Genomic DNA, 14,209 nt, shown 5'->3' on the forward strand with positions numbered 1-14,209 from the left:
TGCAGATGACAATAATACTGTAACATTAAAGGTAAGGTTTTTATTAAGCTTTACATACCTTTTGTGCAAAGGCACCAAAGAACCCAACCTTTACACAGACACACACAGATTCCAGAACATACTAACAAAATCATCCCATGTGCAAAACCAGGAATACCCAGAAGAATTTTTAATAGTGTGAAAAGGCAATCTGCAGAGCGGGGAGGGGAATGACCGCTGCACACATGGGCAGAATCACAGAATGGGCAATTTCTGCATGCATTCCTGCAGCTGCTGAGTCTGGCTGCCATTGTGACTAACAGGCCAGCATCTGATTATCTTCTGGAAGGTCAGACTATTAATTATCATCCAGACTTTAAGGATATTAAATAGCCAAGCACAAAATTCACAACATTTGTAACACGTTGTCTCTTTTTCTGCCCAACAAAGTAAAATGCAGAAATTTTGCATTATTTGCTCTTAATCAAATAAAGATTATTTGAAATAATAAAGATTCCTAAAATAAATGTAAATGATCAGATATCGCACTGAAGTTTTTTCTTAAAGCAGCAACTTCATCTGCTTTTGCAGCTTAGAATTTAATTGAAATATTGCTTTGCAGTGTTTAATTCAGGGCTTGGCTAGACTGTTAGCACCCTAAACACTGATGCTGACTGTAAAATTTTTAATCCCTGTAAAACACTTGTAAAATTTAAACTTTCCATCCAGTGTCATCCTTTTAAATAAAAATCAAACAGATTATTTTTAAAATTGACTTACGTTAGGCAAAATTAACTTGAGGCAACATTCCTCCCAAGCTGGTAATTACTGCGACTCTTAAGAAGCAGACCCATATACAAACCCTTTTAATTCAGCCACTTAAGTCTATTAATTTGCAGTGCTACAGTGCCTTCTTTCATTTTAATTATACTTTTGACAGCCTTGCTAAAAACAAAACAAAAAAACCCCACAAAACCAAACCTATTCTTCTGTAATATTTTTCGTTTAAAAGTCCATGCAGGCTAAACATCCTAGAAGCTCGCACATTTATATAAATATACACACCTACCCACACTGGTATAGAAAATATACTTCAAAGTACATTTTTTTTTCTTAGCCACCGATTTTTTTTTCTTTTCATAATGATGATCACATCACTGAATAAGTGATGTGATCTAAAGACTCAGTAATCCTACTGCCATTAAAGCACCACATGGTGCAATATCAGGTGTCCGAACAATAATTCTGTATCTTATTTACCTGGACCTCACTTGTCCTCTGCTTGATGGTATCTTCTTTCTCCTTCAGGTCTTGCTCTACATTATTCTTTTCCCTAGAAGACCAGCAAACAATGCAAGAATACTTAAGAACATCAGCTACAGCAGGTACAGTTATCCAGCCCCCTAAGCCTGTATCTCTCTTTAAATACATAGTGAAACATTAAACACAAAAGATGTAAGGGATTTCTGCTTTCCAAATTAGTTACAAAACAGAAGCCCACATAAGCGTTCTGCATAAAAAACACCCGTCTTTTCACCCAACTGCACTTCAGTGATAAGAATGGCTCAAAAATGGAAGGGGGCGGGAGGGAGAAATCAATGAAATACTGTCTCCAGTGATCTCACTGTTGCTATGGAGCACTTGTCTAATGAAAACTGCTGGGAAAAGTGGGAGGGATTGCATCAGATTCCATCTATTAACCCCTGCAAATACAGTAATCCCTATGCTAAGAGCAGCTAGAAAACATGTCCAGCAGGCCAATCTAGCCGATTAATTAACTGCCTATCAGATTTTAGATGTATCTGTTGGTAAACTCAGTCACAAGAATAAAGGTTAGCTTGCTGGAATCACTATCTGCTTAGAGACACCATATGTAGCTATTTGCTGTGTCATATCAAGTCTGTCTCTACAGACATTTATTCAAGTTTAAAAGTGACTACTGTTGACAGGGGAATTATCATCAATAAATTCTTGGCAGTCAGACATAACAATAGCTTTAAGAAAGGGGAAAAAAAAACCACCCTACACAAGTCGGAAGTGTTACTGTTTTAAGAATATCATAAGAGCATTTATGTCTAGACTATGGAATCTTTTGTCCTTTCACAGATGCAGAAGAGCATTAAGCTTTACAGTTTTAACACTATCTTCCATATATAGATATTTACTTTCATAAAAATTCTGTTAATAAATTAGCACACACATTAGAAGTTAGAATTCAAACAACAATAAACCTAACATTTCTAAATGAAATACCATAGTAAAAAGCTATCAAATTATATTATTAGTACATATTGAAATTAAGGTAACTTCATATTTTAATAGCCGCAGATTGGTAATCAATCTAAAGCTATTAATCTCATTGTTTACTCTTATCTAATACAGAAGAAAGCATTTCTGTCTCCAAAGTAAAGCAGGTCTACTGTTAAGTTCTTTACTCAAGCTGAGGAAAACTTGTTTACTGCTAAACCATGCACAATGGAAAATAAAAAAAAAAAAATCCAGATGTCAGATCTTAAATGAATAAATCTATAATTACTATACATTACATTCTGCTATCATTTATCTCAGTATCTGATTAAAGACCAACTTGCTGAATGTGCCCAAAAGGAAGGTTTACATGGAAGGAAAAGGAAAAGATGTGTAGAGGGACTTTGAAGAACAAGGCTAGTTACTTTTTTTAAGTGTGAACCTTCAAGATCACAAAATCTTTACCATTTTCAAAGCTACAGCACACTCCTCTAGCTGAATAAACTATTTGTAGCATAGTTGTACTTAGATATTTAAAGCACTGCAACACAGGGTTGAAACACGTTCTGTTGATTTTGCCTTCTGTATCTTCCCCTGAACAAAGGGTCTCAGTCTCAGCAAAGCACTTCCACAGATCTAAATACAAGTCAGGCTGAAAAATACCTTCAAGCCCTCAGACACACATCAAGCACAGCAAACATTCAGGCATATTATTCCTGATTGAAGATAAAAGAGGATAATTGACTAGGTAAACAAATACTTGTTATTTTTCCTGCTTGGGTATGAAAACTGAGCAGGAAATAGAAATGCAAGGAGGTATATAAGCTTTAATGTACAGCCTTTCCACACTGATATCTCTGACATGTCTAAGAGACTGTCAGAAATGAAGATCACTTTCCTTGTATTTCAACAGAAGGCAGGTACCTAAACCTTGCAATCTGGGCTACGCTAAGCAAGCAACAGAATACAATACCCACCCACTGGCAGCTTACGCTAGCCAAATCACAACACAAACAATGAATTGGAAAAAATCAAGTGAAAGAAGTATTGTCAGGCAGAACAAGAAAAGCTTAGGAAGCAGTCTCAGGGAAAGGAAAACAAGCTGAGTGTATATAGTCTACACATAACACATCCCCTCCTCCCCCACAGTAATGCGTCTTTGTCTCAAAAAAAAAACCCCAAAAAAACAACACAGACCTACTTAATTCACTAATTCTTCTGAATGCCTCCATTTCTTTTACAAACTATCTGGTATGCCCCTGTAGGAATGCTCAGCAACTGAAAGAACCAAAAAACAGTAACAATATTGATTTATTGGATATGACAGCTTTCCTGGATCATAAAGTCCCTTACCGCAACAGGACTCAGAAAAAAATTAAAAAGAACAACCCCAAAACAACTGTGGTCTTGCCAATAAGTGACACTTGTGACTAATTCAAGTAAATTGATGAAAGCAATACAATTTCCCTCTGTATTTTAATAGTAGTCAGGTTAGGAAAACCTCCTATCAAAATAAATTAAAAGTAATGACTAAAAAACCTCAAAACTAATAGATGGTTTCTCCAATGCAGATACTTCACGATTTATAATCAAATAATCTTAGTAAATCCCTAAGTTTTATATTAATTTGTGAATGAAGTAATGTATAAATGGGAACCAGCATATTGCAAATACTTGTGATAGCTGACAACTGAGGAGTCCCCATTTCAGTAGTGGCATTCAAGACAAATATGAAATAACCCCGGCCAGGCTTCTTGATGGCAAACACTTAGAACCACTTTAGCTACTATAAAAGCAAAAAAGTCATAGTTCTTTTCCATAATAAGTCACAGATGACTATTCACAGAGCTGGTAGCATTATCTACACTCACAGCTGCCCAACATTTCTTATTTTCACATACATTTGTAATTTTGGGAATTCCTACTGTAGTAGTACTTCGGTTTGTCAAAACTAACAAAAAAAAAAAAAAGTCTAGGGTTTGCCCAGTTTCTCCTCCCCTTTGTTCTCCCCAATCTTTTCAGCTGCAACAGCTCAGTCACTTAAAAAACAGAGGTTAGAAGAAATAATCTAGCCTACATTAAAATTTTTACCATTGCTTTGCCAAGAAGCTGTAGATCTCTGAACTTTGAAACAAAGGCTTGATGCAAGTGCATGGCAGGGAGGGGTTGCCCTGTTTTTCTGGGGTCATTTTGCCATTTCCTTACTTTTGAGAGACCAATTTACCAGCTTTATGGTCCTTTTAACCTGATCTATATTCAGGACAATATAACCGTTGCTGTCCAACATATGTGAAGGATGGCACCTCTGGTGAGGTATACTAAGTTAAGCTCAAGAATTTAACACGCTTAGAGAGGAACAGAGTTTTGGAAAGCTTGAAGAAATTCACTGAATCACAGAACGGTTTGGGTCAGGAGGGACCTGTAAAGACCATTTAGTCCACCCCCCCTGCCCTGGGCATGGACATCTTTCCCAATTCCATGCGTTTGTGTGCTGTAGCTAGCTTTGAATGCACGAAAGCAAAGCAGGGTTTGCTGGGGAAGAAAAAGGTCTTACGGCTCAAAAAAGAATATTAAGAACATCTGGTCTAGCCTCCCACAATGCTGATCAAAAAAGGCTTCAAATAGCTTTCTAAAAATATAGTGCAACTGAAACAGAACTTAGAGGCAGCAGTGCTGACAGGCTCAAAATGATGCAGATTCCACAACGTCCCTACGCAAATCATTCCTCCTACCAGAGGGGAATGATCCTCACTAATAAGTGTTCTGCATTTTATTATTCATCTGATTCTCAACCTCCATCTTCCTGACATTGTTTTTATTGAATTAGATTAAAATGCTATTGGCTACCAGAAATCTCTCCCACATAAACTGTTGAGGCACAAACACATCACCTCTGTATTCTTTGCTCAGTCTCTCAAAAACCTATGTTTTCCAGACACTGTCATTCTTTTGAGGCATTTTTTTTTTTTTTAAGTGCACTTCAAAAATAGATTCAGTTTGTTACTGGGTCTCAGAAATGCAGCTCTCACAGATACTTCTCAACAGAATCACGGACTAGAATTATTACCTATTGAGTTCAACAGCTGAACAATATATCTTGTTTAACAATGAACAAAAATAACTTAAGTTTAAATTACATTTTTATACAATAACTATAAAGACTGAAATTGTACTTCACCAGTTATAAGAGAAATGTGTATTTGCCAAAGATGAAAAGTCTCCTACATTTACCACAAAGATTAATCTGTTGCCTAGCATTGCCACCTGTGCTTAGGGAAGGTAACATTTACTCTGCTACCAAAATAACTCTTCTGCAGTGGCTAAAGATTTCCAGGTAATCAAAAAATTAATTTTCTTGAAAAAAAAAAAAAAAAAAGAAAATATTTTACTTGAGCCACAACTCACTTTATGACATTGAGAGTTTGATAGTCATTCTCTTACTATTATACTTAAGCTTGACAATACAGGCTTAAGCCTCTGATTGTTAATCCAGTCTGTTCTGAGCCCCTAAATCGTATCTCAAAGTAGATTTCCCCTTTCTAAAAATAAATACATACTAACAGGTGCCCCTACCATATCTTCAACAATCTAATATCATTCAAATGTATCTTGAATAACTGCCCAAGTATATTTGCCACCGAAGAAATGGAAGCAACGACCTTCCAAAGGCCATGGTTCCTTCATACCTCACAGCAAGAAAAGGTAACAAGATGTAAACAGACCGGCTTGCACGTTAGGCTGCAAGCCCACCTACTGAAAACCAACTTCATCTAAAAATTCACGCTAGTGAACAATTTATTTCCCTCTAAGATACTAACAGCAATTACACATGGTTGTAAATCATATTTCAGGTTAATAAATGTGAGTGTCCAAAATTGGAATTAATACAAGCTAAAGAAAAACAGAGGAAGGCAGAGCAGGGAGAAGTGAGGAGGCAGTGGGAGTAATGAGAGGGAGAATAAGCAGATGAAGTGAAAAAACATTTATGTATTTAGGAAACAGACTGTGCTTTGACACATTGCCAAATTAAATCATTCCTGCAAGTGACATGAATAATACAGGCAGATTTCTTCATGACAAATCTCCCTCGCTTACAAAATAGTAGCATTAACTGCTCTTAACAGAATTTTCTGTAGATCTATGAAGTAACAAAAAAAATGACTGAAGAGAAATATCTGCTATATCTTGAGAGTATGATGAAGACTATACAACATATATGAACTTGATTTTCTTAGTCACTTGAAGTCACCATCTTAATTACCTTAGAAATAATTAATTGAACCCATGGGTCTGCAGACCTCAAATTAAAACAATTTTCCTCAGTGCAACAGTTTATTTTACAAAACAAGAAGAGAAGCATATCCATCTTTACCACCATCAAAGCCCTAACAGAAGTCCATATGCGAACTGTCATCTTCCCACTCCCCACCCTACACACTTCTTGATCTTTCGCATCTCACTTCCTTACTGTCACTAGAAAAAAAATCCTTAGAATTTCCTCTAGAAATCTAAGACAACTAATACCAATTTATATCATGGTTCTATCATCCTAAAGATCTGCTTCTTTTTCATTTGCCAATAAAGATGAACAAAAGAGCTATTTCCACCTCAGGATGTTAAGATAGGCAGCTCTCTGAAACATACCCAGAAGGCATGACGGACAGACCTTTTGCAATCTCGCTGTTATTAAATGCACTCCTCTGAGTGAGCAAAGAGTAGAAGTGTTAAACAGCATTGTAGACATTTGCTGACATGCTAACCATTTATTTTAGCAGAGCAGACTACTACCACCTGTTTTTCTCTTATGCATTGAATTGTTTTTTAGAAAAAACAGTAAATAGCACAACTGAATCTAAGGCAATTATGACTATTCCTCCTTTACCTACCTCTGCAGGTCTACTATTTCATTGTTCAATGTATCAAGTTCTTTAATTGCAGAAAAATCTGCTATAGAATTCGGTCCTTGAGTACTCTGAAAGATAAAAAATAAAGAGTGTTAGTTTATAGTTTATGCTGTCCAACAACTACATTCACTTTACTTTTTGTGACAGCATGAGCTATCCTCTTGTAACAACTGTCGGTAGCATTGTATTTTAAATCTTCAATCTTAAAAGACCCAACAGTCCAGATGAAATATTAACAGAAGACAACACACATCCAAAGCATCTAGTAATTCAAACAGAGTGTGTCTCCTGTAAGCTCTTGAGGAGATCTTCCACAAAAGCACAGGACTACCTGAATAAAAAAAAAAATAAAAAAAAAATCTAGCTTTAAAATGAGATTTAACTTACAGTTAATATTTAGCTGGCTTCCTAGCATTCATTTAAGAGTGGTTTGGTTTGTCTACTACATTTACATTTCTTCACCTTGGTGATCCTCCTGTTGCAGAGTATAGACACTTCATTGCAATGCTTTAGGTGATACTGAGCTAGTTTAATCACCTCCAGAGTTCTGAAGGAAACTTTGATAATGCGAAGCCATAGGTAAGTTAAGATCATGAGTTCCCATTTACCGAATGTCTTTAAATTAAGACAACTGTAATAAAAATAATTTCCATGTCAAAAAACTACACATAAATTACTATAGAACAAACGCTGGGGCCACAAATTAGCAAACACTGTAATTGTTCTACTGTGCCTTATCACAACGTGAACATGTTTAGAAAGCCATAGTCACTGTAACTACCTTCCATAACTACATCAGCTCCTTCAAGTCATCCAGGATAAACACAAAGTTCAGAGGAAAAGTATATACATGTAATTAAAAAAGGCAAGTGATACTCCCAGAATAACATAAAAGCCTTTAAATGCTGAAGTTTCTCTAAAGATAAATCAAGATGCTATTAACTACATGTTTATTCAAGCTTACACTCTGAGAAAATAAACAAACCAAGAGCCATGAAAAGACCTAAACAGTAAATCTGAGCACACTGTGGCAGAGAATATTATTAAGCAGAACTATAGATTGCTGATGCGTATTTTACTAGAACAAATGGCGTGAACTGAGAATAAAGAAAACCCCATACAGCTATTCTTAAACTGGTTAGCGTACACTTTCTCAAATGGGCAAAATAGCTGTGACGTTCAATCCTGTTCTAAAGGAATTACACAGGAGTTTTGTGGAGTTGCTCATGATGTTCCAATGAGAAGGTTTTTATTTTTCCTAGGAAGGGGACAGAAGGAAAACATGGAGCTATTAGCTACAAGTACATATTCTTTCCAGCCTTCCTTCTCTCATCAGTTAAAAGAAATTCTGCATGCTGTAGCCAGCAACAAACTCGAACAAAATGTAGTTCCATCTTATTTTCAATTGTTCAGGAGAACTGGCGTGGAGGAAGAACATAAAAGCCAACATTTTTATTTTCAATGTACAAGTTAAAGACAACAGTTAGAACTATTTGCTGCCTTTTACGACACTGCAACATGCATGCAAACAACGCTTCGGGTTTTTAACTCAAATTAGTAATAAAAGTAAATCCCTTTCAAAATTCTTTTAAGAGGAACTTACATATAAGTTTAAGTTTTATGGCTGGTAATGCAAGTGCCATTTGGTGACTACAAAGAGTTCCAGGTAAAGAAACACAGCAACAAGTACTAGACTGCTGCTGTATCCCATTCATGGGATCTGCATTCAGGTCTCAAAGCATTTGGGTCTCAAAATTGAAATAAAAGTTACACTACTGTGGTAATAAAATTCTGTAAGGAAACCAAACATTAGATAACAGCAATATATATACGTATGCATCTGAACATCTACCAAGAAGGACACAAGTTAACCTTCCCTACTTAAAAATCATAATAGATTACCATTATACTTATTGATATTTCTGCTAATACCTTTACATTGGTCCATTCAGAAGATGAAGCCTATGCTTTGGGTTGGTGTTTTTGGGTTTAGTTTTATGGTTTTTGTTTGGGTTTTTGTTGTTTGCTTTTTACAATGTAAGCCACGCCACTTCAAGAAAACCAGCAAAAAGCTGATTTCTGCCTACTGCTCTTATCCTTTGGGTTGAATGCTTGAGCAATAACCGTGGACAAACAGGTTCTTTCATACCAACAAGACAACACCTCTTTTGAAAAAGCACAAAAGGAGCTGGAGGTTCAGCTCAATCTAGTAAACCAAATTCTTGGTAAGGATTTACAGAGCTAACTAAAAGCTAACACATTTTCTTTCACAGTATTTTTACTCCTATCATTTATGTTAGTAATGTAAAAAAAAAAAAAAAAAAAAATCACACTGATGTCTTTGAGAGTTCTATAAAAACAATTTATACACATAGAATAGCAGCAACCAACGCTGATCTCACCTAATGTGTTCTGATCACTACATTTTCTGCAATATAAGCAGTAAAACCATGGGTATTACTCCTAGTGATGTCAACCGTCACATTGGGTTACTACTACCAGGCCATGTCACCACTTTGCCAGCAATTTCAATAGGACAAGACACAGCATTTTCTCTTTTAAGTTTAAGCAGCACATATTACCAACAGGTAACAGCCACAGACCTCTGGGTTCAAGGAAGAACCTTGGGGTTCTTCCAGATGAACAACACTGGAAGTTAGCAATAAGTCACATACTGTGACACGACAGAGAAGTGCCGTGATATTTCAATGATTATGTAAGAGTCTTAGAAGGATGTTCATTATTAAACTAACAGACAGTAAATATTAGAAAAGCAAAGATTCTCTAACCTTGAGAAAGCAGAGTTAACAAACTGACAGAATAATAAGGATGAAAAGCAGAGTGGTGCAGAATGGAAAAAACAGTCCAAACTAGAAAAGAGACATAGAAAGGAAAGCAAACATACAAAAAAAGATTAGTAGAGTTGCAAATAAAGCAATTACTTTTTAAAAACAGAATGTAAAAAGAAATTAGATACCAGTTACAGAAACTCAAAAGTAGTGCCAAATTTTGAGTTTCATTTTTTCAGGTGCAAATTTTTCATTCTGTTTAAGAAAGCTGTAGAATTAGGTCAATGTTTCGCACAACCAAGAAAAGGTAACCCACATCAGACTTCACGATGCGTAAAACAAGTAAGAATTTGCGATGACCTCTACCATTCCGATAAATAGAACTTGAACTGCTGGATAGTATAGTCTACCGCTGGATAAAGATAGATGGCAATCAACAGACTATGACGACATTGAAACTATCTGTGAAGTATAAAATGGAGGACTGTTTACTTTTAAAACTTTAAATATATAATTCTAACCTTTATTTAGTTCACATTCTTCCCAGACCTTGTAAAAATGAAACGTAAAAAAGGTAAATGTGAACACATTAGGGGAAAAACACTGAACTTGTGCACAATATTTCAAGTGCAAACTAGAATTTCTTTGGACAGCCGGTAGAAGGATTATTCTTTCAAAATAGAAAATAATGCTTTCTCAACATAAGATCTCTCCGCTTGGTTGGCAGGCATAATAGATGACAGCTTCATTTTGAAACATGAATGGAACCGTGTTTGTCAATTCTTTGCAATTAAGACTAGTTTTCTTCCTGATATTATGATAAATTTAAGGTATGCCAGAACCTGAGGCGTTTCTTGCGTAGCCTTTGAAACTAACGTTCTTCGAGTGTTATACCAAAAATGCCAAACCCATTCTTACCTTCTGTAGACTGACACCCCTGTCTGAAGGTGGAATCATCTCTGGAGTCAGAGCCTGAGGTGGATCAATGCCCTTTGTTAACTTCTGATTAATTAAATAGAAAGCCAAAGCAAACTGCTCCTTTGAAAGCTTTCCACAGTCCTTTGTGTCACAGAGAGCCCTGTACAGAGATGCACATGAAATAAATCAAACCCTCATTTCTGCAGGCACTGCCCTGTTCACTATACTTGCTGTCATTTGAAAATGGGAAAATTGCTAGTGTATGTCTCCTCTTCTAAAAAAATGCAATATAGAAGTAAGGCACGACAATAAATAGAAAACATTACTCAGCCATACACAACCACTTTCTCTTTGCATGCTAAGGTCCATAGCTCTGTTTAGTAAGTTCTGATCTGGTGAAAGGCAAAATCAGGCCTATGAGTCACTAACGAACCCTGATTATCTGTAACTGAAGTTCCTTCTAAATTAAAGAACTTTTCACAGCTAACATGAGTTTATTTAATTTCCCTAAATTTCCTAAATTAGAGGTTGTGTTAACCATACCATGGGGGGGGGGGGGCGGGGAAGTTGTTTTTCCTATCAGAGCACCCCACAATAGCTTATAGTGGGGAAAGAATTAAAAAAGCAGTGGGTGTCACTACTAGCTGTAATGAAAGACAAATATGTTGCAGAATGAGATGGGCCGTAATTCTCGCATGCTAAGAATTTTATACAGATAATTCTCTTTACCAGTATGTGGACAGCATCAATGTTTAGATACACAGCAACACTATGATGTCCTAAACCAGGGGTTTAGCTGAAGGGCAGTATTTGTAACAATCTCTGTTCGGGCACTGTAATTCCTCCCCTAGATGACGACACATAGCATAAACCTGTTTTCCCTCATTTCTGTCCAAAAGTAGAAACAAATAAGTTACCACTGCTTATACAGAGGCCATGCTATTCTATACAAAAACCAACTTTCACTTTCCAGAAGTGTCAACATAGCACTTTTCATGAAAAGTGGTAGGAAGGAGTGAGAACCACGCCATCGTCTAAACAGCTATCATGAAATAAAACCCTACCAGATATGTGCAAGAAGAGCAGAAGGCAGTCCTGTCTTCAGGAATAGTTCTCTGGCTTCCACACCTGACACAAATCCATCCATGTCCTTGTCAGTTTTCACAAAGATCTCATCATACTTAATTTTGTCTGCAGGCGATACAACCCACTGAAAGGGTGGTGGGGATGGAAGGGAAAGAAAAACAACAACAAAACCCACAATACTAAGATACAGGTAGTTCTGTTTCCAGATAGTTGACTTTCAGAGTTACATAATTGAAGGACTACAGCACAGACATAAAAAGTGATATAGGTGCCTAGTTCATGAACCAGTTTTATCTTCCAAAATAGAGATGCACAGAGATCCACAAGCAACTCCGAAAGAAGAAGCAAAGTATTTACACCAAGTGAAGCACCAAGGCTGATTGGTGCTCTGCCTCTTTGCCTATGCATTGAAAGTATTCCCTGGAGCCTAGATTTCCTCCCAGCACGGAGTTGAGCCTGCTGTGCTCAATCACAGTCCTGCTTACTCTCTGGCTCTATCAATTTTATTCCTCTTTACACAGCTGGAGAGCTTTAGCTGGAGGAACTGAAGAACTGCTCAAGCCCAGACTGTTAATAGTTGGCACATTTTAAATTGTGGAATTTACCTCTGATCAAGGTAAAGACAGGAATTAGAGCTGCTTCTCTTACTTGAGCAATTTTTCCAAACACTAAGCTACCATAAAGATGTTTGGGGTTGTTTTTTTTTTTTGAGTGAAAATGGCTTCAGATGCATGCTTATGAACGCTAATTAATTTCAGCGTACAAGGACACTTAGCAGATGAATCCCAAATGGTGCTGTACACAAAACATACACTGAAACACTCATCCAGAATGGCACTGCTTTATAATGCAAACAGCAAGACTTAACCATCAGTCAAGTAAATTGCCAGATGAAAACCTCAGCACCTCCAGAATTAAGAAGCAAGTTTCTTATTGATGACTCAAATATGGGTACACACATGTCCACGCAGGATCTCATGCATTAAGTACTACAGTTCTTACCTTTGATCCCCTTCTCGATTTTTTTCTTATTTTGAATAGAACAAGTAAGTTATAATCTACTTGGAAAGACATTTCCCAAATTCTGGATTCTAAAATGATCAAGATTAAATAAAATGCCTGGAGGGGAATGGGAGGCATCAAGCTTCTTAATAATTGGAACAAACATTCAGAACAAATCTCATGTGTTTTGGTGGATATGCCAGACCTTTTGTTTCCTGTTCCTATTGCTTGCATTTATCTATTCCATTTTCATTAGTGTCTTCTTCATATTGCATGCATGCGCACACATACAACTGCACACACACAACTGCACACACATCCCTGCTACAATTTGTTTTAAGAACTTGTCTATATTCAACTCAGTCTTCAGCCAGAAGACTTATGTTCCGCAGATGTGTACCTGGACTGCATTTTTAAACTGTTGTCTTAATATTTTGACCATTGAGTTGAGCTTGATGCCTTGAAATAATTTATTTGAAAAATATCTTCTAAATCTTTACCAAATAATATTTTTTTTTATACAACTGTTTATATTTGAAGACATCTAGAAAAAGCAGAACAAGATAAATTTCATACCTCTCCACCTGGTCTTCCCATCAGCCTTCTCAAATTCATCAAACAATCAACAGACCAAGAGGAAAACTAAAAACCTGTATCAAGATTCTTCATACAGGCAGGCTCCAAGGCACAGCATTAACAGCAGAAATCTTCTAACCCCAAGTAACTTCAGAATTGTACCTGTGTTAATGGTGTTTTGGCAGCTAAAATGCCTACAGGTGGCAAGGACTGATGAGATTCTTTGGTAGATGTTGAAGATGGAATTAATGGCATTGTTCCTGGAACACTAACAGGTTTTCTCTTGGATGGTGGCACCAAAGCTGCAGGCAAGGACATAGGCACTGGTTCTTTCTCCAAAGCACAGTACACCAAAAACATGGCCTGAACAAGAAAACAAGGTGTGTGGATGTAAATATATAATAAATAAATATATATATGTTAAAGAATTAGTTAAGAAATAAATTTGTGGCATTTTTTCCATTATGCTTCTCTTTTATAAGCCCCCTCAACTGAACTGCAGCTTATCCCCTTCTGTGTTTATCATTACTACATTCTTCTGCAGAACATTAAAGCGATTCTCCTAAATATTACCAAGCTTGTACCACCACTTGTAGAACTTTATTTGAAAGAACACTTCAAATGCTTAATCAATACATTAAAATAATTTTTCCAGGAATTGTTCCACTTAGCGACTATTCTGTTGTTGTAGTACGTTTTAGTAATTTT

The 14,209-nt window shown here is 36.5% G+C and overlaps 1 protein-coding gene across 10 annotated transcripts in view; it reads right to left on the reverse strand.

Annotated features, from left to right (window-relative positions):
• EPS15 (epidermal growth factor receptor pathway substrate 15) overlaps nucleotides 1–14,209 on the reverse strand; it is a 74,484-nt gene that overhangs the window by 22,006 nt on the left and 38,269 nt on the right. For 9 of the 10 annotated variants that reach the window (XM_074596557.1, XM_074596558.1, XM_074596559.1 and 6 more), the window contains 5 exons: nucleotides 13,664–13,864; nucleotides 11,902–12,047; nucleotides 10,838–10,997; nucleotides 7,113–7,198; nucleotides 1,240–1,312 (listed from right to left, as the gene is read on the reverse strand). In XM_074596557.1, the coding sequence (XP_074452658.1) occupies nucleotides 1,240–1,312; nucleotides 7,113–7,198; nucleotides 10,838–10,997; nucleotides 11,902–12,047; nucleotides 13,664–13,864 (666 nt within the window). The remainder of the gene's footprint in view (nucleotides 1–1,239; nucleotides 1,313–7,112; nucleotides 7,199–10,837; nucleotides 10,998–11,901; nucleotides 12,048–13,663; nucleotides 13,865–14,209) is intronic. The other variant, XM_074596563.1, reaches the window with a different exon arrangement.

Source organism: Larus michahellis, chromosome 8 (genome assembly GCF_964199755.1).
Source record: "Larus michahellis chromosome 8, bLarMic1.1, whole genome shotgun sequence".
Taxonomy (NCBI): Eukaryota; Metazoa; Chordata; class Aves; order Charadriiformes; family Laridae; genus Larus; species Larus michahellis.